Source organism: Herpailurus yagouaroundi, unplaced genomic scaffold (genome assembly GCF_014898765.1).
Source record: "Herpailurus yagouaroundi ecotype Mexico unplaced genomic scaffold, PumYag 202, whole genome shotgun sequence".
Classification (NCBI taxonomy): Eukaryota; Metazoa; Chordata; class Mammalia; order Carnivora; family Felidae; genus Herpailurus; species Herpailurus yagouaroundi.
Window position 1 is genome coordinate 971,193 of NW_024412433.1, and position 25,289 is coordinate 996,481.

General features: G+C 65.2%; 2 protein-coding genes across 26 annotated transcripts in view; both read left to right on the plus strand.

The window, feature by feature from the left end:
• Positions 1–12,886, plus strand: part of KIF1A (kinesin family member 1A) — a 94,621-nt gene extending 81,735 nt beyond the window's left edge. For 13 of the 24 annotated variants that reach the window (XM_040450418.1, XM_040450440.1, XM_040450425.1 and 10 more), the window contains 11 exons: positions 4,978–5,092; positions 6,063–6,196; positions 7,170–7,231; positions 7,552–7,697; positions 7,961–8,161; positions 8,625–8,702; positions 9,247–9,371; positions 10,147–10,299; positions 10,864–11,056; positions 11,892–12,010; positions 12,386–12,886. In XM_040450418.1, coding sequence (XP_040306352.1) covers positions 4,978–5,092; positions 6,063–6,196; positions 7,170–7,231; positions 7,552–7,697; positions 7,961–8,161; positions 8,625–8,702; positions 9,247–9,371; positions 10,147–10,299; positions 10,864–11,056; positions 11,892–12,010; positions 12,386–12,428 — 1,369 coding nt within the window. In that variant the 3' untranslated portion in view covers positions 12,429–12,886. Of the gene's footprint in view, positions 1–3,711; positions 3,736–4,977; positions 5,093–6,062; positions 6,197–7,169; positions 7,232–7,551; positions 7,698–7,960; positions 8,162–8,624; positions 8,703–9,246; positions 9,372–10,146; positions 10,300–10,863; positions 11,057–11,891; positions 12,011–12,385 lie in introns of all 24 variants that reach the window. The other 11 variants (XM_040450417.1, XM_040450420.1, XM_040450419.1 and 8 more) reach the window with 1 other exon arrangement.
• Positions 12,887–19,429: 6,543 nt separating this feature from the next.
• LOC121014331 (aquaporin-12B-like) lies at positions 19,430–23,544 on the plus strand. 2 transcript variants are annotated; one of them, XM_040450441.1, is made up of 3 exons: positions 19,433–20,161; positions 21,745–21,861; positions 23,163–23,544. In XM_040450441.1, the coding sequence occupies exons 1-3, from the start codon at positions 19,555–19,557 to the stop codon at positions 23,366–23,368; spliced, it is 930 nt and encodes a 309-aa protein (XP_040306375.1). In that variant the 5' UTR covers positions 19,433–19,554; the 3' UTR covers positions 23,369–23,544. The 2 variants fall into 2 exon arrangements, with proteins under 2 accessions (XP_040306377.1, XP_040306375.1); XM_040450443.1 differs by lacking the exon at positions 21,745–21,861 and having other exon boundaries at positions 19,430–20,161.
• The last annotated feature ends 1,745 nt before the right edge of the window (positions 23,545–25,289 follow it).

The window sequence follows — 25,289 nt, forward strand, 5'->3', positions numbered from 1 at the left end:
CCCCTCACCCCCTCACACCACACCCCCCACCCCTGACCACTTATCTCTCACCCTTCATCCCTTCACTCCTCAGCCGTCACCCCCAACCACTTACCCCTCACCCCTCATCCCCTCACCCCTCACCTCTCATCCCCTCACCCCTCACCCCTGACCACTTATCCCTCACCCCTCATCCCCTCACCTCCTCTCCCCCCACCCTTCACGCCTCACCCCCAACCACTTATCCCCTCATCTCCTCACCTCCTACACTCTCATCCCCTCACCCCTCAGCCTTATCTCCTCGCCCCTCACCCTCTTATCCTCTCACTCCTTCATCTCCTTACGTCCTCACTCCTTACCCTCTTATTCCCTCACCTCCTCACTCTTCACCCTCTCATTGCCTCATCCCTTACTCCCTCACCCCTCACCTCTTATCCCCTCACCCCTTCATCCCCTCACCCCCTGCCTTCATCCCTTCACCCCCTCACCCCCTCACCTCCCCACTTCCTCGTCCCCTCAGTCCCTTAATCGTCTCATTTCTCCTTTTCCTTCTGGTCCAAGGACTCTCGCACGGCACGGTGGGTGAGGCCGCTGAGCCTTACATGCGTCGCGTCAGGTGCAGCAGAATCCCCAAGGCTGGGGTTCAAGCCCGTTGCCCTGCTCCTAGCTGTGTGACCGTGCTGGGGTCACGCTCCTCGCCAGACACGAGGGCTGTCCCGGCTGCAGTCCGGGGGGCTCCGTCCTGGAAGTCTGCCTGTCGGTTCGCCTTCCCCAGGGCCACTCTTGAGAGTAATTCTCTTCTAGAAACGGACTTCCTAGAGCGTTATGAGTTTCTTGTTGAAACTTTGAGCATGGGTTTAATTTTCAGATTCTCAACAAATCTGTTCACGTCAGGATGCCCACCTGGCCCACCCACTAACCTGCCACAGCTGAGACACTTGTCACAAGCGCCAGGTGCAAGTCACAACACGGTTGTCTAGATGTCTAAATAGGCCACGTGCAGCCGGCACGCGAGAGTCCCATCGGGAATGCCCAGGCCTGTGTGCTGGGAGCCCCGACCTCCCGATTACCCTACCCTGGCAGTCCGGCCCCACCCGAGCCCCGCGGGGATGTGCGCGGGCGCACAGCCCGTTGGGTTAGGCAGGGCAGGGCAGGCGTGGGGGCTCCCGTGTCACAATCCGAGGGGAGATGAGACACCTGCCCCTGTCCTGGCCGGTGTAGCCGCTGAAACTTTCTGAGCAAGAGTCGACACGGACAAAACATTGTAGAGCGTATGACGTTTTCTCTGTCGACAAACTTTTTAAGTGAGTTTTTGGTTTTCCCCACATGGGTCCTCCCTTGTTTGAGCATCAAGCTCCACGTCCCGGCACTCAATTGGGGGGTGGTCCCGTTTCTGGGCCCCTGCGGCCCCACTCTCTGCGTGGCTAGAGGAGAGCCGGCCGAGCGACCTCCCAGCCTGGGACCCCGCCCCACCCGGCTTGAGCTGCTCTGTGTTGAGACAGGGCTGGAGGCTGCTGGACTGGACCAGGGATGTCTCAGAGGAGGGGGCGCCTTGATCCTGAGCCCCGCAGTCGGCTGCGGAAGCATCTGTGCAGGGCGGCATTTTCCTTCCAGAGGGAGGGCCCCGTGGGAGCCCCTAGGGCTCTGCCGTGGGCCAAGCCTTGCCCTGCCCGCTGCTCTTTCTACACAAGGGTGGCCCGGAGAAGGGCTGAGGGCTGGGGCCATGGGTGGGACCTCACTGGAGGAGGGACACGTGCTCTGGCCTGTTTCCCCAAATGGGCTGGATCCCGAGGGCCTGCGGGCTGGTGGGGTGGGCCAAGCCCAAGGGGAGGCGCCGGAGTGGGCTCAGGGGCTCCACTCACGAGGTGGCCGCATCCCAGTGTTTCGGCCTCAGTGGGTCAGTGGGTTGGGGGTGGGGCCTGAGAATCCGCACTGCTAACAGCGCAGCGTCCGAGTGGTGCTGCCGCTTCGGGTCCGGGGACCCCACGTCCGGGCTGCACGGTTCCCCCAGGAGTTGTATCTGAGGGACTGGCTGGGTGTCGGGTGGGGCAGAGTGAGGGGTGCTGTGGGGAATGGGGCTCTCTTCTGGGGGTGACCTGATGCCCAGAGAGATCTCCGGAGTCCTGTGCCTGTTCACAAGTGGGGTTCCGGTATGGTACCCACGGCCTCCCATGGCATCCTGGCTCACTACGGCTCCCTCTCTGGCTCTCTGGGTCTTAGTTTCCTGCTTCCTGATCAGGGGGGCACCAATCGGCGGTTCCCATGCTGCGTCCTGCAGGCTTGGTGTCCTACGTGGCTGTCTAGGTCCCACATCGGAGGGGCCACCGCCCTCTGCACCCCAAGCACACCTGCCGTCATCTGGGCGGGACCTCCCTCTGCAGAGGCTCCAGGGGCTCGGGAGTGTTGTTGGGGACCCTTCCTGCCTGGGGCTCCGGGACGGCTGGCTGGGGGCTGACCAGTGGTTTGGAGCCAGCTATGGGCAGCAGCTTGGCTATGCCAGGTCAGACCCTGGCCATCTTGGCACCTGGGGAACGGTGCGGTGAAAGGTGCCATCCTAGGCTGTGGACGTGGGCCCAAGAGGGTCCCCACCCCCCGTCACCTCATACGTGAGACCCACAGGTTCAGGTTTTCGGAGAGATTCTTGGTCACTGGAGTCTCATCAGGGCAAAAGCCTGACGGAGGGCCTCCCGGCCAAGAGCACCTTCAAGGGGCCTCGGTAAGCCTTGTTGGAGGTGTGCCGTCTCTCCGTGCGGCTCCAGCCGGTTCTGGGATGGCCCACCTGGTCCTGGGGCGAGGCCCCTGGCTGAGCCCTGGGTCTCTGGCTGGCCAGACCGGGCTGGCTCTGGCTCCTCTGGAGTGTCCCGCCCGAGGCTGAGGGGCTCCGGACGAGGCGGGGACCCAGCTCCTGATGCCCGAGTAGGAGCCTGCCCTGGGAGGGGCACACAGAGAGTGCACGCTGTCCCCGTGCGGGTCCCCGATCTCGGGCCAGCGGTGGGGGCAGGCCGGGTCCACACGGCCGGAGCACTTGCAGCGGAACGGAAGCCGGCGGTGTTCTTTAGTGACTTTTGAGGCAGGTGGACAGAGGGGACCGCACCGAGCTGAGGCCGTGGGCCAAGCTAGAGGGTTTGGGGCCGGCTGGCCCACTTGGGTGGGGGCCCCAGGTTAGCCGTCCCCGGTGTGTCATCGGGGCCTCTAGGAGGCGAGGACTAAGGATGATGACCCCCAGGCCCCGCCCTCGGCACCTTGTACTGGCTCGTCCAGCCCGCAGCACGTCTCCATGGGGCCCAGTGCTGGCCGGTGGTCCGTCCAGGAAGCAGGGTACAGAGATGTCTGGCGAAGGCCCGGGGTCGAGTGGCCGTGCGGGAGCATTCGGAGGCCGGGGGTCCGGAGGGCGTTTGGGCCAGGCTGCCGTGGACCACCAGCCGTGCCTGCGGGCCTGCGGTGTCTGGGGGGCCCCCCGGGACCGAGGGTGTCCCTTTAGGTCTTGGTCACGGGTCCACGGGTACCCGCCTGGTCTTGCTGGGGTGACCCAAAGCTCTCGGCGCAGACGTGGGGGGCCGGGGTCGGAGAGGGCCCCGCCCGCCGCCCCGTGAGGCGCTTCGGCGGCCGGCGGGACAGCACACACGCCCGCTCACTGTCGGTCAGCTTGTGCCCGGCCGTGTGACCGTGCTCGTTCTGACTTGTCCATCTCTTCTGTGTGTACGTGTGTGTCCTGGCTGCCTCCACCTTTAGCGTTTCGTTTGGAAATGACACTAGGTACAGCTCACTTTTCTCTTCCGCGCTGGCTTGGTCCGTCCCTCTTCCGCTTTCAGTCCCCTTTCTCCTGCGACGTCCCCCCTGCGCTCTCTGCCAGTTCTCCGGTCACCCCGCTGTCCTCACGTCTCTTCCCCTGGGTCTTTGTCCTCGGTGACGTGTGTGTGACAGCGGCCCTGCCCCGTCCCACGGCTTCGCCCCGCGCCCCTGAGCGTGTCACGGGAAGCCCGTCCGCGCCCCGGCGTGGCCTTGCTCCTCCTGGCCGCCCTCCGCGCCCCTGGGCCGGGCCGGCTCCTCGTGGGGCGGGGGGGGGGGGGGGCGGGGGGTGGTGGCGGTGGGGCCAGGGCATGAGCCGCTGCCCGCGGTCTGTGTCTTTGAGGATGCTTGGATGGAAACGGGGCAAGGCTGGGGGCTGAGTGGCCACACTGTGGACTGAGGCAAATTTACCACCTCAGATAGGATCCTCGAATGCCCACCCGGCCTCGGACAAGAGTTTAGGAGCTCTGCAGGGTGGTTGAAAACAGGAGCTATCCTATAATAGGAAACCCTGCCCCGGAGCGGAGGCCGCTGAAGAGTGTGATGTCCCGCCTCCCAGGGGCGGCTTAGGCTGCCCTCAGAGGGGCCACGGGCCTCCGGCTCTGCTCACAATCTTCCTGGGTTCGAGATGGGGACAGGGAGCAGGGCCCACCACCTGCTCTGTGCTAAATCGAGAGGAGCCTGGCCGCGGGGGGCGGGGGCGAGGCCATCTGCCCCGGGCCACCCCGCTTCCACTCCAAGTGTCCTCCCCCAAGGGAGGAGATGGGCCACACAAGGTTTTGGCAAACCTGGGCAGGTCGGGACCTCCTTACTCAGACGGGGCAGGAAGGGGTGGCCCCCTTCTGCCCTCTCTGCGTCTCTCACCCCTGTCTGCCCCCACCTCCCCTCCTCTCCCTCCCTCTTTCCCTTTGTTGCTGTGTCCCAGCCCGCTCGCCTCCTGCCCTCCCTTCCCTGCCCCCTCTGCCCCCGCCTCAGCGTCTGCGCTGCGGCTGCCCCGTCCGTCCGTCCATCTGTCCGTCCGCAGGGGAGTCCCCCACCCAGCCCGGTCCCCAGTAAGGAGGAACCTACTGTTCTCCTCGACCTGCCGCCCGGGCTTCCTGACCGGTGGCCCATGGGTCTCTCTGTCTGTGTCTGTCCGTCTGCATGTCCCCAGCCCACAAGCGCGGCCTGTGTGCTGCCACATTCGACCTTGTCTCTGCTTCCTTCCAGGACCTTTTACCAGTTTGAGGCCGCGTGGGACAGCTCCATGCACAACTCTCTGCTGCTGAACCGGGTCACCCCGTACCGAGAGAAAATCTACATGACCCTCTCGGCTTACATTGAGGTGAGAAATCTGTGCCAAGGGTGCGCCCCCAAATCGCTGCCCCCCCAAGTCTGAGATGCTTGCCAAGGGGCAGTGGGGGCCCTGGGTAGCCCCGGACAGAGGACTTGTCAAGTTCTTATTCAATCCACGTACTTCTAATGGCGCCGTTCCCCCTCCCAGCACTATGTTCAGTGTGGCTTTGACCTCGGGGTTGCGGGAGGCCTGTGTCCGTGTTCCGGGCAGCCTGAACCGAGAGCCTGCCCAACCCCCTCCCCAGGGTCTTGCGCTGTGCCTCCCCTGCCAAGCACAGCGGGTGGCCCGGAGCATGGGCGTTGCCAGCTGGGTGCAACAGCGGGAACCTAGCAGCCCGGAGGGTGGCAGCTGGTGGCACGGTGGCACTCCACCTCCCCTCCCAGCCCGATCGCTCCGGCTGTGGGAAGGGAGCGTCCCGACTGCCTCTCGGGGTGGCGGTTTGCTGGGGAAGCACTGGCTGGGCCCTGCCGCCATGAGTCCTGGCCCACATCGGCCCTGCCGGCACCTGCTGTTGAGCTGCAGGAAAACAAGAGAAGCAGCGGTGTGAGAAATGGCATGTCAGGGCCCCGGGAAGTCATCTAGAGTTAAAATGTGGGTGGGAAGCCAGGATCTGGTCTGATCTTCACAGGTGTTTTGGGGAGCGTGTTGCCCCATCCCGTGGCAAGGTGACGGGGGCCTGACAGGGTGAGGCCTGTGTCTGGGACCTTCGGGGTCCCCGGCACCAATGCCAGCCCTCTGCGGCCCAGGGAGGCGGGGCCCTGGCTCTCTCCCGGAAGTCTCCTGGGGGGGGGGGGGGGTGCAGGGAGCTCGCGTCTGGGTGGGGGGCCAGGGCAGAGACCCAGGAAGGTCTGGGGCTGTCGGTCAGTGGCTTGTGCGCCCCGGGAGGTTAGAAGGGGGCCTGGGGCCCGGGTGCCGCGGGGTGCTCCTGCGCCTGAGCCCCCCCTGCCCCCCACTGCAGATGGAGAACTGCACCCAGCCAGCCGTCATCACCAAGGACTTCTGCATGGTCTTCTACTCTCGGGATGCCAAGCTGCCCGCCTCGCGCTCCATCCGCAACCTGTTTGGCAGCGGGAGCCTGCGGGCCTCGGAGAGGTGAGCCTGCCCTCGGGGGGTGGCCCGGGGGTCTGCTGTCCGGCACTCTGGTCCCGGTGAGGACAGACCGGACTCTGCACGGGGAGCGGCTGGCGTGTCTGGCAGAGGCTCGAGTGACACGCCGGCTTCAGGCGGGCCCAGACCAGAAGGCAGACTGGCCACTGTCCCAGCCAGTCCCCTGCATTCAGAGCCTCTCACCTGCTCCTGCTATTGGGGTCAGTGGAGGCCATGGGACACAGATGGCACATTGAGGGGCGTGAGAGAGCCCGAGTCTGCCCACAGGCATGCAGGAGAAGGCCTGGGGGGTTTGCCCTTCAGCCCTCCTGTGGGTGGTCCTGGGCCCGCTTCCCCGTAGGACCTCAGGGCCGTGCCATCAGGCCTGGGGGCTGCGACTGGAGAGAGGGCATTCTGGACAGGGCCTCTTGCCATTGGAGGCTGGCAGTGCCCAAGGGAGGAGAGTGTCAGGCCCAGGCCCAGCCGTCCCTTCTTGCTCTCTGACCTGTCCCTGCATTCCTGGGGCGGGGAGGGGTGGTGAACGAGAGTGTCACGGCAGTGAGGAGAGACCACCAGGCCACCTGTGCTCACCTTCGGTGAGGCTCCCCACACTGTCTCGTGGACCCCAGTGTGCGGGACACCTGGGCACAGCCAGGAGGACAGAGTCTGGGGCTCAGGACTTAGTGGCCTTGGGCTGGCTGTAACCCGGCCACGCAGGGTCACCTAGTGAGCACGGGATACCGCCTGCGAGCCTGGCTCCCCCCTGTTCGTGGCGCGCACTTGGCGAAATCGTGGTCCCTGGCAAGAGGGGGCCCGGAGGGGTCTGGGAAGGGGACCGCCCACACGTAGCTGCAGCTCAGGGCCCCCGCGGCCCCGCGCAGGGCCACCAGGCATGGGCTCGCAGCAGGACCGGTGCCAGCTTCACATTTGATCGGCCCTGGCCGTGCCCGGTGCCCACCCGCCTGCCCTCTCCCCACAGCAACCGCGTGACAGGCGTGTACGAGCTCAGCCTGTGCCATGTGGCCGATGCCGGCAGCCCAGGTAGGCGCCTGGTGGGGGGGGGGTACTTGGTTAGGAGCCAGGGTTCCCCGGGGTCACTCAGCTAAGCTGCCGTTTTGGGGGGCCCTCACTTTCGAGACTCACGTGCTCACCTTTGCACTTCGGGAGTTGTTCTGAGAGGCCAGAGGACCGTGAGGGGAGAGGCAGCGCGGGGGGCGGGCCCAGCGGCCGCCGTGCTGGATGACTTCCTGTGGCTGAGGCTTTCCCGGGGGGCCAGCCTCCCTCCGTGGACAAGTCCCCACGGGGGGCCCAAGGCCTGGCGCCAGGGCGCGGATGTGGCCAGACCGTCACCCCCTTTCCAGGGATGCAGCGGCGGCGGAGGCGTGTGCTCGATACGTCTGTGGCCTACGTCCGCGGCGAGGAGAACCTGGCGGGCTGGAGGCCCCGGAGCGACAGCCTCATCCTGGACCACCAGTGGGAGCTGGAGAAGCTGAGTCTCCTGCAGGAGGTGCGCTTGTGCTCATCGGGCGCGGACTGCGGGCCGCAGGGTGCATGGGGGGGTGGGGGGGCTCGAGTGTCCATCAGTTCCACCCCCCGCCGACCCCGGGGGCAGCCGCACACCTGTGGGGGGAGGGCAGCTCGCTGGCTGCTTCGAAGGGCGGCTGCGGGGCTGGGGCTCAAGGCTGAGTGCCGGCAGCGCCCCAGGGAAACGGCGGGCGCTCGTGGGTCCGGGCGCCCCCGGGGCTGAGCTGCGCTCTGGCTCTCGTGCAGGTGGAGAAGACCAGGCACTACCTGCTGCTGCGGGAGAAGCTGGAGACCACGCAGCGGCCCGGCCCCGAGGCGCCGTCCCCCGCCTCCAGCGAGGACTCCGGCTCCCACGGCCCGTCCGGCCCCTCGTCCCCACTCTCGGCCGAGGGCCGGCCGTCCCCCCTGGAGGCTCCCAACGAGAGACAGCGGGAGCTGGCCGTCAAGGTGGCTCAGGCAGTGCTGCTGTGACCCCGGCCCTTCTGGGGGTGACTCAGCCCTGTCCCGTCAGAGCAGGAGTGGGGAGAACGAGGGGTCCCGGGAGTCCCCTCGCCTACCCCTCACCCACCCACACTGGAATTTGTCAGCCTTTTACAGTTTCCTCCCCCAAGCAGTGACCTGCTTCCTTGAATACCTATGCTGACGGGGAGCTTACCCCCTCTGCCCGGAGCTGGCTCTTTCTGCCACTTGACGGGCCGCGGGGAAGGCCTCTTAGACTGTGGGCAGCGCTGCCCACCCCCCGTCTTTGCCCTCGGCCCCCAGCCTGCTCTGAGAGGCTTCCCCGGCTCAGCCGTCACCTTGGAGGGTGGAGGTGCCTGGGCCCCCGGACAGTCACCCACGTCAGGGGCCGTGCCTGGGGCGGAGCCGGGTCTGGGGGCCTCCTGACTCCGGGCATTTGTTCCTCTAACAGTGCTTACGCCTCCTCACGCACACGTTCAACCGAGAGTACACCCACAGCCACGTGTGCGTCAGCGCCAGCGAGAGCAAGGTGGGCAGAGAGGGGCCACCCCCAGGTCATCACATGGCTGTTGTCACCAAGAAGAACTCACAGTCGTATCCAGAGAAGGAAATAAGGGTTTTCTTAGAAACATACTGTCATAGCCAAGGGCCCCGTCTCCCTGTGCCTGGGGTCTGTGGAGCACAGGGGCCTCCCGGCCTGGCCCTCACCCAGCTGCCTCTGTCCTGGGCTGGTCAGGCCCCGTCCCTGTGGCCATCCTTCCCCTACCAGGGGACGGATCCTGGTCCCCAGAGCTAGTGTGGTCCCTGTGCTGCCCCACCCCCCTTGATTCGGGACCTGCCGTGTGCAGTCTCTGCTCAGTCTGCGGCCCGTCGCTGGTCGTCACCTTTGACGTGTGTAGGGGCGTGTAGGGCCTAGGGGCAGGTCGAGGGGGGCTGGGAAGAGGGTCTGGCCTGCAGTTGGAATGGGGGTGCCCCAAATGGAGGTAAAAGGTGAGCAGAGGCATAGGAATTAGCCACTGCAGGGGTGTCCCCACTCTGCAAGCCCCCCGCCAAAGGCCCACTGTCCTCCACAGCTCTCCGAGATGTCTGTCACCCTGCTTCGGGACCCATCCATGTCCCCTCTGGGGGCAGCCACGCTCACACCCTCCTCCACCTGCCCCTCTCTGGTGGAGGGGCGGTACGGAGCAGCCGATCTGAGGTGAGTGAGCTCCGGGCTCCGGGAGCAGCTTCCAGTGCCGAGAACCGACCGATGACCTCGGCCGTGACTCAGGCGCACAGTGCAGGGAGCGGGGCGCGCGCGTGGCCGGGACGGCCACAGGCATCTAGGGCAGGGCCAGCTGGAAGGGATCTGCCCCACGCCCTGCCCTGGGTGGCGCGGCCCCCACCCATCTCCGGTTGTGTTACTTTTCTGAGGCCAGTTTCTGCTGAAGGGTAGATTTAAAATGCACCGGGGACGAAAACCGGGAACGGGTCAAACCGGCACAAAAGCCAAACCCTTTTCGGGGGCAAGTGCTCGTACAACAGTCAGTAGGAAAACCGGCAACGAAGTAGCTTGGAGACCCACGGGCCTGCCGTCGTGCTGATGGCTGGTGTCTGCTCAGCTTTACTAGCACCTCTTATGCCCGGTCCCTTAGACTGTAAATCCCTCAAGGCATCCACGTTTTCTTCTTAAAATAAAAAGGCATCCCGCCCTCTGGGCCTCATCTGAGACGGGCCTGTGCTCAGCTGGGGAGCTGAAGAGACAGGGGGCCGCTTTCACAGGGGCGGCAAGCGGAAAGTCCCAGGAGAAGGGCGGTGGGTCTTGCGGCCACGCCGGACCCTCCCCGAGCTCCAGCTGTGGCTGCGGCCGGGCAGACCCTGGGAGGTGCCCATGGGGCCGGCTGGGTGTGGGAGGAAGCCCGGTCCCACGTGGCTCCCCGGCCCAGCGGGGACTCTCCCTGCAGGGGTGCAGAGGCTTCGCTTTGCTTCCCCAGGACCCCGCAGCCCTGCTCCCGGCCGGCCAGCCCAGAACCTGAGCCTGTGCCCGAGGCAGATTCGAAGAAGCTTCCATCCCCTGCTCGGGCCGTGGAGGCGGACAAAGAGCCCCCACGCCTGCTGGTTCCTGACATCCAGGAGATCCGGGTCAGGTGTGTGGGGGGTGCCCTGCCCCAAACCGGGGCTCTTCTAAAACCACCCGGCCAGCTCTGTCCCTGACCCAGGCCCGGGGACAGCACCACACTAGGGAGGCAGGCAGGCAGGCAGGCCACCCCTGACCTGGGGCAGGAGCAGAGAAGGAGCAGACAGCAAAAGGGCAGGAGGGGGCCGGGGACCTCGCGGGCACCTCTGCAGAAAGATGGTTTAACGCATCTGCAAGTTATCAGTTTGGCCTCTGTGCCAGATGCCTGCCTGGCCCTTGTGGCCCAAGAACGCACCCTCCACAGGTTGTGGTCACGGAACCCCATGTGACAGCGAAGGCGGCTGCAGCTTTTTTTTTTTTTAAGTTTCTCCTTCTCACAGCTGGAGAAACTGAGGCCCAGAAATAGGTTGGTGGTTCTGGTCTCCGATCTCCCAGGTTGGGGTTCTACCGGGTACCCCATAGCCCCTGAGCCCCGGCCGGTACCGCCACGGGCCTGGTGGAGGGTGGTGGGCCCCACCGTGAGACCCCCACTGACCGCCAGGAGCACATGAGCCAGCCGGCGTCCCTCCTGCAGCCCCATCGTCTCCAAGAAGGGCTACCTGCACTTCCTGGAGCCACACACAGCCGGCTGGGCCAAGCGCTTCGTGGTGGTACGGCGGCCGTATGCCTACATGTACAACAGTGACAAGGACTCTGTGGAGAGGTTCGTGCTCAACCTGTCCACCGCCCAGGTGGAGTACAGCGAGGACCAGCAGGCCATGCTCAAGGTACAGCCTTGGAAATGGGATGGGCGGGTCCCGGGTTGGCCAAGGCCCGGCGAACCCCCGGCAGGGCTGCGGGAGGTGGGAGCCAGGCCCCGTCCCCCGTAGGCCCGTTTCCCACTCGCTGCCAGACCGAGGTCCCCATGTCCTGTCTCTCACAGGGTCCCCCTTCGGCCCTCCCACGGGGCACCTAGTGCTGGTGATGGCCAGCCATGGCTGTGGTCCACAGATGGGGGGAGCACTGACCCATTCCCCAGGGATACCCTGGGTCGGGGCTCTGAGCCCCACGGGGCCGGCCATGTCGTGGGCCTGGGAACACGGCCTTCCTGTCCCCTGGCTTTGCCCTGCCCCTCTCCGAGCCAGCAGTGACCCTGGCTTTGCCAGACTCCTACAGCACCCGCTGGCCGATTTCTGATGCCCTGTGGTGGGGGGTGGGCACGAACTCGGCGTGCCGCCCACTCCTGCCCCACCCAGGGCTCAGGCTCAGCAGGAGAGGCCGGCACGGCAGCGGAGTCAGAATCGCAGGGGAAGGAACCTCGGCCCGGGAGGGGTAGACGCATCCCAGGGGACCACGCAGAGCAGGCCACAAGGGAGCCCTGGGGCAGGAGAAGACACAGGGTGTCCCCACCGCAGAGCCTTCCGCGAGGGGGCCGCCCCCGTGCGGGTCAGACCGGGCCGTGTGCACTGCGGTTGTCTCCTGCGGGTTCTTCTTTCCTGCCCCCTCACCCCTGGGATGTCCCGGTGGCGCCCCTCCCCTGCCCCCACCCATGCCCCACGGTGACCACCGCGGGCCAACCTGGCAGAGGCCTCGCGCCGTCTCACGGCAGCCCTGCCTTTGCAGACACCCAACACGTTTGCCGTGTGCACGGAGCACCGTGGCATCCTGCTGCAGGCCAACAGCGACAAGGACATGCACGACTGGCTGTACGCATTCAACCCCCTCCTGGCCGGGACCATACGGTACGCGGCACCCCCTGCAGGTGGCAGGAGGGCACCGCCCCCGGGCGCGTTCTTGAGGATGTTAATGCCTAATTTGTGTCGTTGCTGCTGGTAAAGCGTATGAGCCCCTGAGATGTTCTTGCTCCTGCAAGATGTACTTGCAAAATGTCCCTGCTCCCGGGGGCAGGCCCTCACGCGGTTGCAAACACAACTCACGGTCAGGCCTGGGCACAGCGAGCCCTGGCGATGGGACCCCCGCCCCTCCTGCACCGCTGACTTGCAGAAGGCAGGTGGGCGACTCCTGAGCCCGGGTCTCCGGGTGAGCAGGGAAGCAGAGGGGGCGTCCGCCGCCGAGAGGCCAACATCCCGACCCCCGCTTGTCTCCACCTCCCGCAGGTCCAAGCTGTCCAGACGGCGGTCTGCCCAGATGAGGGTCTGAGCCGGAGCCCCCCGCGCCCCCACGACAGCCAGCAGGCCAGCCCCGCCCCCAGTCCCCGTCACCATCCGTCATGTCACGCGTGCCCAGCCTGCCCCCACCAGCCAGCCAGCCAGCCGGTCCCCTGTTGGGGACGCTGCGCGGGGCCCCACAGAGCGCCACCTCTGGCCCGGGCGCCTGCACCGCAAGACCTATCCTGCCCCGAGCAGAGGCCACGTTCTGTCTTCTTTCGGAGCGGGCCCCGGGTGGGAGCGGCTGGGAGGTGCCAGAGAGGCCGGAGGGCACAAGTCAGGGGCGTCGCCGCCGTTCTGATATTTTTTTAAGCATAGACAGACTTATAATTAATATACATTAGTTAGTGACACCGAAACAGGCCACTCAGAAATTAACTATAAGACTGTGTTCTATTTATAAGTATTTATTTCTAATGCCTTCACATAGACCCGTAGGATTCGGATGGACCCCGTCCCCTGCTTGTTCCCTCTCTCATCCCCAAGCCTCGTAGGGAAGACCACGGTGAAGAGGCGTCTGCACAGGCCGGGGCACCACCTGGTTGGCACCACGGGGGCACGTCCACCCAGGCCCGAGCTCAGGCTCGTGGGGGAGGCCTTCCACCCGGGGTGCGTGTGTGTGTGTGTGTGTGTGTGTGTGAGCGTCAGGGGACCCGGCGCCCGAGGTCCAGGCCGCGAGGGGGGTGGCGTGCACCCTCCCAGCCGGAGGTAGAATCCGCATCTCACCCGGACAGCGGCCGCCGAGACGCGACCCCGCGGGCAGTGCCGGCAGCTTCTCCCCAGGAGCGTGCAGGCACGAGGGGGACCAGGCAGATGGGCCCCTGGGCTGTGGGGCTCTCCCGGCAGGGACGGCAGGGGTGGTGTGTCCAGGCCGGCAGGGTGCAGGTGGCGGGGGGAGAGATGGTCCGGGCGGTGGGGGGCTGGGGGTGCAGCTTCTCAAGTTCCAGGTGGTTCCCGGGAAGAAGGTGTGTGGCTTCCCCCCCTTGCCCCGAGAGAGGAGTGTCTGTGAGTCCCAGTGAGAAGATTCCACGGGGTCAGGGGAGGGCAGCCAGCAACGGGGCCCCCGTCATCAAGGAGGCTCCCCTCTCCTGCACCAGAGGGCGTTGCCCTTGTGTTGCTGCAGTGTCCGATTCATGCCCCCAGGGACTGCCCGCCCCAGGCCCGGCCGCCGGGGCAAGAGCCTGCCCCGGGCTGGGAGTCCGGTCGGGCACCACACCCGGGCCACAAACACATCAGAGAAACCCCGGGGTCTGGGGGGGTCTTCGGTGACCTGTTCCCTTGCCCGCAGCCACACGTGGCCTCCAGTCAAAACAGCAACCGATCCAGAAACCCCTGTCCCGCCACGAGCAGGTTCCGCTCGGAACCTGGGCGTCCATGCCGTTCTCTGGTGCCTTCCACTGCCTTCGCCAGACCCTGCAGGGCACCCCAGTGACACCCCCTTTCCCACTTGGTTCAGATCACCTTGTCGCACCCCGGCCAGTGGTCTGGGGCCCCCTCAGCCTGGCTGTCCCCAAGCGGCACTGACGAGGCCTGTGGATATGGTACGGGTTCCGTGCCGTGAGGCCCGAGGTGTGCGCGGCCTCTTTCCTCTAGAGGTGCGTGGGCGTGGCTCCCACACCAAGCCACCAGGTTTCGGTTGGAGGCTTCCCTTTGGGAAAGTTATCCCCCCAATAACTTGAGCTTCGCCCCGGACGTGGGACCAGGCGGACGGGCTCCCCCATCTGAGCGCCGTCTGGCAGCCGCGTCTGGTTCCGCTGGCCGTGCCGGGCCGCTTGGAGGCTGTGAGCGCGCCTTTCCCGTAGCTGGTCTGGGCAGTGCGTCAGCGGTCACTTCCACCCGCTGCTCCCCTCGTCCCGGTGCTCAGAAGTCACCACTGATGGCATCGCTCCACTGGCAGAAAACGCGTCCGAGGAAACCACATCTGTGGGACGCGGGGACCCAGCGGCCTTCTTTGGGGACCCCCAGAGGAGGGCTCGCATCCTGGACAGAGAGCAAACGTCCGGAGACCGGATGTTCCCGGGCCGAGACGCAGAGGGCAGGGGTATGGCACAGTCCAGAGCAAGCATTTATTCCGGCTCCTGTGATGGCCTTGAGGGCAGGGAGGGGACCAGGGAAGGAGGACGTGGTTCCTAGATGAGTTGGTTCCCGACAGCCCCCCTTCCCGCGGGAAGACTGGAGGTGCAGGGCCCGAGCCGCAGGCCACCCAGGTCAGCCAGCCTGGAGCCGCGGCCTGGGAAGGCTCCGAGGCCCCCGCACCCGGGGCGCAGGGGTCTGAGGCCAGCCAGCCTGCAGAGCACCTGCCTCGTGGGGCTGAGGGAAGGGGGGACGCGCCCCATACGCGGGAGCCTCCACAGCCATGGAGGTGCCCCCAGGACCGTTTGATTCTGGCCCTGGTGCCCGTGCCCGCGAGCCAGGTGTGGGCCACGTGGACCCCCTGTCCCCTGCCAGACCCTTGGAGTCGGTGGGGAGAGAGATCCGAGTCAGAACACCTGGTCCCTTGTCCGCCCTGCCGGAAGCTACCCAACGTGTCACGTCAGAGGGGACGGCACTTAGCAAATTGGGCCACAGTCTTCACATCTATGACGAGGGAGGCTGCGGTTTCCCAGAGGAAGGTCAGGCCTGGCTGTGGCTGTGATGTCTCACCGAGTGGGGAGGGAAGAAAGATCCAGAAAGCCATCTCTCTGGGAGTTTTTTTTTACCACCTGATGGCACTCGTTTTGCTTTGAGGGATAGCCGTCCTCACCCAGAGAAGCTCTCTGTCTCCTCCAGGGAGACGGGGAGTCCCCCCGCTGATCCGCTGTGGTCCCAGGAAGGGGGGCACTGGGCTCCAGGCTCCAGTGTGACCCAGCTGGTGCCCAGGGGTGTTGACGTGTTCCCAAGTTCCAAGGCCTCCGTGTTCCGAGGAATCACTCCTAAGATGCCAACGTTTCGGTCACCGATCACACACACGCACACACACGCTCCGGGTGGCTGCAGGGAGGCAGCCTCCCCCTCCGTCCCGGTTCCCCCTCCGCACCTGTCGGGCAGGCGTGGCGAAGCACTCGGGGAGAGTTCCTGAATGTCGCTGGTGGTTCGGGCGTCAGCGGATCGCAGTGCTGGTCCTCCGTCTGCCCCCTCCGGTGCGGGACCCCGGGAGGCGCCCTCCTTTTACCCCGGGGACCGGGGAAGTGCCCCCAGGGATCAACAGACTCTATGGCTTCTTCCAGGCCGGTGCTTCCCGCAGCTGGCTGTCCCCCGCGTCCCCCCGTAGCTTGTACATATGTGGTTGTGTGGCACACCCTGGCCCCTGCACCGTAACCACCATCCCAACATAACGACTCGAGTTCCCTGACGTCCTAAACCTGAGTGTTAGGCTCTAGGCTCCTGTACTGTGTGTGTGCACTTAAGAATCTGTCCAATTAAGAAATAAATGTGGCTCCTTACGCAACATCAGACCCGCGGGTGTCCACTGTGGCCTTACTTGTGTGTTGAGTCTGTTCGATGCGGCCAAGAATGGCCCCTGGGGTCAGAGGTCCAGCACTGTCCGGAGAGCACCCACTTCCCACACCGGTGAGGCAGGGGGGAAGAGAGCCTGGAGGGGTGTGAGGGGCGACGGTCACGGGAGCACCCGCCTGCTTCCCTCGCCACCCGGCCGCACCTGGCTGCGTAACCCACGTGCCCAGGCAGCCTCAAAGCTTTTCTGTATGGTCAGCTTCACCCGGTACCAAAACCACACGACGATATTGCAAGGAAATGAGATGCAAACCAGTGTCTCAGCGACATAGAAAACGAGTATCTTCGGTAACGTTTTGCCAAACCGAATCTACTGACTAGAAGGATAATCCCTCGTGATCGGGCGGGGCGAACCTCGGGAATGCGGGGTTGGCTCAAAGACCGATCAGTGTGATTCACCACGTTAAACCAACAAAAATCTGGTTGAAAATCAGAAAAATCAGAAAAATTAGAAAAATCACAGACACAGAAAAAGCATGTGACCAAATGTAACGTCCGTTGCTACCTGAGCCTTTACGTGGACGATCACGTCCTCAACCTGACAAGGCACGTCTCTCAGCAGCCCACAGCTAACGCCATCCCTATGGGCAGATGGGAGTGGGAACCCTCAGGACTGGGAGCGAGACAGGACGTCCTCTGTCAGCAGCAGTTGAAAGGAAGCAGACTCGGACACAACAGGGTCTGAGCTCCCCCGACACCCCCCTGGGGAGGCCGCCAGGCTCAACAGTGTGACCACCGCTGCAGTCGCTGGCCGTGGTCCTAGAGAACGCGTTGACAACGGAGGAGTGAGCACCTGTGATCGTCGCCTGTCCCCTGGCTTTATCCCGCTGCCCCACGGCGTGCATGTTGGCCCCGAGACCGTGTGCTTTGCTCTATTTAGGTTTTATCTAAACGTTAAAATGATGGGGCACCCGGGTGGCTCAGCCGGTTAAGCGTCTCAGCTCACATGATCATATGATCTCACGGTTCCTGGGATCGAGCCCCACGTCGGGCTCTGTGCTGACAGAGCAGGGCCCGCTTGGGATTTTCTCTCTCCCTCTCTGTCTCTCTCCGTCCCTCCCCCGTGTGTGCTTGTGCGAGCATGCGTGTACGCGCGTTTTCTCTCTCCCTGTCTCTCAAAAACAAATATAAATAAATAAGTAAATAAAAGTTAAACTTAGGCAAAAATAAAGCTTGAACTCACGCTGATGGCTCAGCATGAATAGCCACTGAGCATTAGCCAGGCTTGTGTTCTCGGTGATGTGCTTCCTGGGTCTAAAACCACTTTCTGTGTGTTCTGACTGGGCCAGGCCCACCCCCCACCCCAGTTGGAGCAGGGGGTTGGAGGGTGGAAGGGGGTCTCTGCGTGATCCCTGAGGGAGCCCCGGCTTCTCCGCTCACGGACTCCAGGGCTCCACCTGTTCCCCACTCCTCCAACAGGGCGGGACCTTAAAGGAAAGAACAGGCCCCTTGCCCCCCACACCCCTTCCTGGGGCTGGGGTCTGGATGGTTGTCGGCCTTCCAGGGGGAGCAGCAGGCAGAGCTCCTGTGGGGTTAACCTCACCCCTGCCCTCTGGGGCCCAGGCCCCTTCCCCACCTCCAGGAAAGTTCTGGACCTCAAAATCCTCTACTGGGACAACCAGAGGAAAGGCAGCACCTGTCACCCATGCTCTGGACCCCCCTCCTAGCTGTCAGTCTCCCCTGCGTCCACGCAAAGGGAGGCTGCCAGGGGGGCGGGGGGAGCCCTTGGACTGGAGCCACACAAACAAAAGGAGGGTCAGGGGGGCCGAGGCTGGGCCCGAGGGGGGGGCCCCCGGGGGGGGGGCCCCCCGCCCCAGAGAAGGGCTGGTTCTCAAGGAGGCGGAGCCACCGCTGGGCCTCCTTGTGAATGTGTGCACCTGCTCCAGAGGGGGGCCGCGGTCCAGAGCTGGGCCCTGCTGAGCAACCCTGCAGTGCTGCAGGTGACAGGGCCATTTGGGACACGTCCAGGACTTTAGTCACGGTCCCCCAGGAGTCAGGCGCTCTCAGGGGGCCCCCTCCTGGTGACGTCATACCCAGCCTTTTCTCCAGTAGTCTTGCTCAGCCGAACTCCTTGGAAGGAAGTGGGTGGCCGGCCTTCTCTTGAGGGGCAGGGGGAAGCAGGATAGGGAAGGCTTGTGACAGAGAGGGGTGAGGTGCTGCTGCAGGCCTTGGGGACCCCCAGGTGGGCACAGGGTGAGGGTAGGAGGGGCAGAGGCGTCACCCGTACCCCCAGCGGTGTCTGGACGGTGGGGCCTTTGCCTTGCGGAAAGCCCACCTGCTGTGCTCAGAGCCCATCTCCATGGCTCTGTCTGTCCATCTGCGGGGCACGGGGGTTGGGACATGGGTAAGGGGACGAGGTGCCCATCTCCCACTGGCCCACCTGCCCCGCTGATCTCCCCGCCCCACTGTGCCCACTGCCTTGGGCCTGGTATGTCCAGGAGACCCTGAGCTGGGCCTTCACCCGAAGCTCCTCCCTCCCCAGTGCCACGCCCCTCCCAGCCTCTGTCCCCCTCCCCCTCCCAGTCCTGAGGGAGGAGCTCAGGGCCAGAGGCCCCTCCCCAGCCTGGCAGAGACCCCTCCCCCGGCAAGCTCCCCATCCAGCGGTCTCTGCACTGTGCCAGGCCATCTCCTTCTGCCTGGAATGACCCCTCCACCAGGGGTTGGCCGCTGAATCCAGCCGCCATCAGTGACCCAACACAACTGCTTGATGTCTGCTCTTCCCCAAGGTCGATGGCATACTACAGTCACTGTGACGTGTCGGTGACCTCAAGCCCCTGAGACTACGACCTCCGAGCTCGTGTCTCTGAAGCCTGGCCAGTGTCCCAAAGTCCCCGGTTGCTCTGGGCTTGAGAGCCAGGCCCCACAGCCTGTCCCCAGGAGGGCCGTTCACAGGCAGTCTCTGCTTACCGAGGGGGAACGGGTCTGGTCTTCCAAGGTCATTGTGATCTTGGGTCCGGAAGGAAGCACCTGAACGTCTCAGCCAGCCAGGCTTCTTGGAAATGCATCGTTATGAGTCTAGGCTGCTAGGCAGGAAAAGCAAAGTGCATGGTGGGCCGGGCAGACTTCTGCAGGGTCAGCTTCCTGAGGAGTCCGGAGCGGCCAGGCCGGAGCGCCCACGGCTCCCTCCCTCGCTTGTGTGGGGGCACCTGGCCCGGCACGCAGCTGCCTTCGCAGGGGGATCCGGGGCCAGGGGACCCACAGTGGAGGCAGAGCCAGGGCCCCTCACCCAGGTGGGACACAGCACAGGGGCAGGGAGCTGCCAGGCCGTGCCCACGGAGCCAAGGGCCCGGGCCGTGAGTCACGGAGCTCCGACGGAGGCTTTGAAGCTGCGTCCAGCACCCGCGGCTGGCCGAGTGGGGGCAGGGGGCCAGGCGTGCCTCAGGCCCCAGGGAGGACGCCTGACCTATGGGCGTCCGCTGTGGTTCTGCTCCCGGGCCGGCAGGTGGGGGGTGGGGTGGGGGGGCGGGGAGGTGAGGGCACAGGTGTGGCGTTCGCAGGGACAACCCGCCCAGGCGGACTCTCCCACAGCGGCCCCGTCCTCGGGGCTCAGGGCTCAGGGCGCGCCAGCCCTGACACGTCAGCTCGGGTCCCCCGCTCGGCCTGCTCCTCTAGGGGCCCCCAGGCCGATGGCCAGTCTGAACGTGTCCCTCTCCTTCTTCTTCGCCACCTTCGTCCTCTGCCAGGCGGCCAGGAGGGCGTGCAAGGCCCTGCTCCCGGCGGGCGCCTACGCCAGCTTCGCCCGGGAGGCGGTGGGCGCGGCCCAGCTGGGGGCCTGCTGTCTGGAGATGCGGATGTTGGCGGAGCTCGGCCCCTGGGCGGGGGGCTTCGGCCCCGACCTGCTGCTCACCCTGCTCACCCTGCTCTTCCTGGTTCACGGGGCGACCTGCGACGGCGCTGCGGCCAACCCCACCGTGTCCCTGCAGGACTTCCTCCTGGCCGAGGCCTCCGTGCCCCGCACGCTGCTGAAGCTGGCGGCCCAGGGGCTGGGTGTGCGGGCGGCCTGTGCCCTGACCCGGCTGTACTGGGCCTGGGAGCTCTGTGACCTGCACGTCCTCCAGAACCTCCTGGACCCGCACTGCAGCTCCCCCCTGCGCACGCCCGTGTCCCACGGCGCGCTCGTGGAAGGCGCCGGCGCCTTCTTCTTGCACCTGACCCTCCTCCGCCTCCGGAACGGCCTGCCCGCCTACCGGGTGCCGGCCGTGGCCCTGCTGGCCACCGTCATGACCCACACAGGTGAGACGGGGCCGCCCCTCCCCTGGGCCACGTCAGAGCCTCTGCACCCGCGTGGCCACCGCGCCCACCCGCGCCCGCGGACACCCGGGGGCGAGGCCGCCAGCCAAGGGGGACCGCCGGCCCACGGAAGCTGCCGACCTCCCCTTCCCGGGAACCCGGTGGTGGCACGGCGGCCGGCTGGACGGGACCCGGTGCGGCAGGGTGGACCTGGGCCCCCGCCGGGGCCGTGGTTCTGGATGGATCCTCCACATCCCAGCTGCTCCTGGCCGTCTCAGGAGGCCGGCTCCCGGGACAGGTCGGGGCGAGGGGCGGGGCAGCCAGTGCGGTTTCTTCAGGGCCCAGGCCGGGCCCCGCTCTGGAGGCCCCTGCGCATCCTTTGCCGCCCCATCCAAGAGCACCAGGTCCCGCCGTGTCTGCCCCCGCCCCCTCCCCCTCCCCACTTGGCCCCAGACGGCTCCAGGGAGGGCAGCGCCTCCCCCCTCCCCTCCTCGCCCGCGCCTCGGGCCCCCCCACCCCGGGCCTCCTGACCGAGCTCCCTGGCACCGCCCCCCTCTCCCGGACCCCACGCAGCCGCCCTTCCCACCGGTGGTGCAAGCAGAGGGCTGAGGCCAGCTGTGGGATGTCCGGACTGCCGACCTCACAGGGCGGCTGTCCCGGGCAGGGGAACAGAGCTGTGGGGGTGGGGTGCAGGTCATGTGGCCGGCGGCTCACTCCTGCTCGGGGCGCCAGGGCTACACCTGGAAGGGCCCGAGGGCCCAGCTCTCCCAAGTCTGCTTTCGGGGGCGGGCGGGGCCCGGTAGGGACAGAACTTTGTGAGACCCCGTCCAGGGTCTGGTACAGGACAGACATCACGTGCCCGGGAAGGCGCCGCGAGAGCCCGCGCACAGGCGGGGAAACTGAGTCACGGGTGAGCAGAGACCTGCCAGGAGCAGGGCTGTGCGTCCGGACTGCCTGGGGTCCCGCCCCGGGGGAGATGCCGGGAGCGCCTGAGTCGGCCCTGCCGCCACCCAGGGCGCCTCCTGGAGATCCTGGTCTGCAGAGTGCTTCCCGCTCTGGTCTGCCCGGACGAGGCCGGTGCTCCTTGGCAGCGGTGGACGTGGCCGGGGTTGAAGGACGCTGGCTTTTTCCGCAGCCCCTCCTCATCTGCCCTGCCCCTTCCCCTTTCTCTTGTTTCTTCACTGGGCTCAACCCTTCTCCACCATCTGTCTCTGTCTCTGCCTGTCTCCCTGTCTCACCGTCTCTGTCTCTCTCTCCATCTCTCCGTCTCTGTCTCCCTTTCTCTCAAGGACAAGTGCCCCCAGGTGGACAGAGGAGAGAAGAGCTGGGGGAGATGAGCGGTGGGTCGGGTGGGGGAGGGTTGCGGACGGACTCTTGTCCCAGCGGCTCCCTGATCCGGGGACCTTTGGCTTTGGCCGAGTAGCCCTCCTGCCCACGTCCCCATCGGTACAGGGGGGCGAGGATAGGCCGAGCCCCAGCCTGTGTGCCGGGAACCACGGTGGGCATTTCCGGGGTGGCTCCTCTCCTGGCTGGAGAGGCGGCCGCAGGCAGGGCCCCACGGGGACGGTCTGTGCCTCCTCCCACAGCTGGGCCCTTCACGTCCGCCTTCTTCAACCCGGCCCTGGCCACCTGGGCCACCTTCCACTGCTCGGGCCACACCCTGCTGGAGTACATGCAGGTGTACTGGCTGGGTCCTCTGACAGGTAAGGGCAGAGGGGTCACCTGGGAGTCTCCGTGGGCAGCAGGCAAGGCCAGGCCTGGACAGTGGCTTGGGGATTGCCGCGCAAAGCATTTGTGGTGGACGTGGGTGCTGGGCGGGCGGGAGGGACGCACCCACGCCTGCAGGGCGCCCTCACGGACCCTGAGCCCGGGGCCCAGGCAGGGACCGCTTCTCCAGCACCTGGCCTTGGCCCCTCGGCCTCACCACACTCTCCACACCTTGTCCGGCGGGTAAGCGGGGTCCAGTGGAGCTCTGGAAGCTTCCTCCACTTCTCTCGTGGGCGTGTTCTCGGGGAGCTCAGCCTCGGCCTCCCCGGGGCTCCCAGGCAGCTGTAGGAGCCATGAGAACTCCCGTCGTTCCTATTTGCGACTTCACTTTCCACTTGACCGCGGCCTCAGGTGCATGTGGTCCGTCCGCAGAAAGCACCGGGAAGAGAAGCAGTCCCTGCCCTGCCCGCATCCCCGCCCCCCTCCAGAGGCAGCGAGGGTCTCCTTAACCCCTCCCCCTTCCCTACATAACAGGCTCGCGGAGCCACTTCTGGGTTTTCAGTTAGGGCACTAACTCTCTCGGCCCTCCCTGTGACTTCCTCCCCCGCCACCTCCCGGGGGACGGGCCGAGTGCACCTGAGAACAGCCCTCGGGCTCAAGGGGGCTTCCCTGTGTAAGTCCTTAGAAGATTCACGTACACTTGAAGAAAATGTGCTCTCCTGTCCCACCGTGGCCCACTTACCTTCCCAGTGACCCTAGCGGCCACGTGAGAATTTAGGATTCTCTGCTCCACGAGTTCCGGGAAGAACCTGGGAACCAGGGGCCGGGCCCTGCCCTCAGCTCACCCTGCACTTCCCAGCCCCGGCCCCACCCACACCCGTCTCCTCCCTCGCTGTCACCTCCACTCTTGCCTACACGCCCAACACAGCCATGCACAGGGATGACAGGTCACTTGGGAGGCAGCCCTGTGAAGAAGGAGGCTGTGCACGCGGCCCACGACATTTGTGCTGGCGACACCAGGCTCAGGTCCCCGGAGCCTGGCCGAGAAGTGAGCCAGGTTCCTGATGGGTCATGCACGTCTCCCAGGGGTAGGCGCAGGGGGCGGGGAGGGGAGGGAGGTGTGGGAAGGGCCAGACCAGGGTCCGGGCGCTGGCTCCCTGACGGAGGTGCGCAGGATCCCCCAGGCCCAGGCCTGCGGGGCCCCCGTCGCACTGAGGGTCCCGGGGTGAGCACCCGGGCTGCCTCATGCTGCAACGAGCCGACTGGGCCCTGCGGTCTGACGCCTGGTTTCTTGCAGGGATGGTCCTGGCCGTCCTGCTGTATCATGGCCGCCTTCCTCGCCTGTTCCAGAGGAACCTGTTGTACAGCCAGAAGACCAAGTACCGAACTCCTAGAGGGAAGCCGGCCCCGGGGCCTAGAGACACCCAGACGCCTGCAGAGGGGTGCAGAAGCCGGGAGCCTGGGCGGGGTGGGGCGGGGCAGCCGCTGCCGGGCTCCCGCTGAGCCAGCACGGTCTGGGGGGAGGGCCGGGGCTCTGGCTGGACTCTGGGGCCTCCCTGAGCCGAGGGGGGACCGGACCCGCAGCCCTTTCTCCCCCCAGACCTTTCGTCAATAAACCATTCCTAAGACCTGCCAGTCTCCCTGGCCTGACAGAGGCTTCTGGAAGGGCAGGCAAGGAAGGGCATGCGCCATGGAAGCTGGTCTGCGTCACCTCCATCTTCCCACGGGGCGTCTCTTGCCTCTTTACAGAATCAGGATCAAAGGGAAGACCGAGGAGGAAAGGCAAGAGGTCCAGGGTGGGTCACAGGGTCCTGAGAAGATGCTGGAGCAGAGATTCCACAGGTGGTGCCTGGCTGCCCAGAACCCACCGCCCGGGAGGCCCGAGCAGCCTCCTCGCCCTGAGACCTGCTGGCCACGCGGGGGAAGGCGGCCGGAGCCTGAGGCTGCAGGGGAGCGGGCTGGACGCAGGGTCCGGGTCCCACCATCCGCCAACATCCGACCCTCAGGGCGGCACGCCCCGGGTCCTCGTGGCCGGGCAGGAGTGAAAGGAGAATTCTGCCCCCCCCCCCCCACTTCCTGTGGCTGCCCCTTCGCCCCCTTTTCATCCGCTCTCCACCTGGCCTGGCAGTGAGGCTGCTCCCTTTGGGCCCCAGCTCCCTCTCCCCTCCCCGGAGGGGCTGCTCCGGGAGGGGTGAGCAGGCCCAGGTCTCTGAGGCCAGCCCTGTGTGCCTTCTGGAAGGCCTGATGGGGCTACACGGAAGCTTCCAGAAGGAGGACCAGGTGCACACAGGGTTGGTGCCAGGATGGGGGGCCGTCCAGCCCCCTCGGAAGGGAGTCTTTGTGGGCCGGGGGGCCAGGGGTGATAGCAGAGGTTGTAGCCCCAGGACGGAGGGGAGGGTCCTGGGGGGCCAAGGTTAGAGGCTGGTTGGCACGTCTGTCCCCAGAGAATGTGGCCTCTGCACAAATACTTCCAGGACCGAAGCTTCTGGTGCTCACTTAGTAAATTTTTTTTTTTTTAAGTAGGCTCCACATCCGGCAAGGAGTCCAATGCGGGGCTTGAACTCACAACCCTGAGATCAAGACCTGAGATGAGCTCAAGAGTGGGACACTCGATCGACTGAACCACCCAGGCGCCCCACTCATGTAGTAAACGTAACCAGTGAGTTCGTACAGGAAAAGCAAACCTGTGCACATTGTAATAAGTAATGTCAGCAAATTATCAGAATTCCCTGAGGAGTTTAGGGTCTTTGTTTTGGAAAACTTCAACGTCATAAACCAACACCCACATGCTGGGAAGCATGACTTAAATTTAAGGAACACTGCACTTGATGGAAAGAACACAGTTTTCATAATTTCCATACGAAGCTCTGATGAACTGATTACTAACGTGGGAGGCAACTTAAAAATTACTACAAAAAGTCGATGACGAGTTTAACACGAAGAATGCAAAATGGTTCCATACTGGGCCACTGTTTAATATAATCCCCCTTGTTAATCAATCTAGGAATAAAATCATACGATTATCTCCACCGACACTTAAAAGGCCTCTGAGAAAATATAACATCTGTTTCCTGTTCTAAAAGATGCTAGCGCATTAGGAAGCGGTGGGTCATTTCTTAATCACGCGTACACGCCTACGTGCGCACAGGGCGCGCCCACAACCCGACGCCCCACTCGGTGGGAACAGACCACGTCTGGCCGAGTCAGAAAGACAGTGAGGAGTCGCGGCTCCTGCTAAGATACGAGCGGATGAAACCGGACAGGAGGGAACAGTTAGAGGAAAACCAATTCCTATCTGCAGACAGCGTGATAGTGACACTGGAAGAAATGGACACCACAAAACCAATCACAAGCACTGAGAGCCTCAGGACGGTGGCGGAATGTCACATTAACAGGCACTAGGGCCGCCGGGGAGGCTCAGTCG

Excerpts from the sequence above, each read along its gene's own strand:
- LOC121014331 (XM_040450441.1), top strand. The coding sequence starts at position 19,555 with ATGGCCAGTCTGAACGTGTCCCTCTCCTTCTTCTTCGCCACCTTCGTC. Across the intron at positions 20,162-21,744 it reads CACCGTCATGACCCACACAG|CTGGGCCCTTCACGTCCGCC; the intron begins GTGAGACGGGGC and ends CTCCTCCCACAG. Across the intron at positions 21,862-23,162 it reads CTGGCTGGGTCCTCTGACAG|GGATGGTCCTGGCCGTCCTG; the intron begins GTAAGGGCAGAG and ends GGTTTCTTGCAG.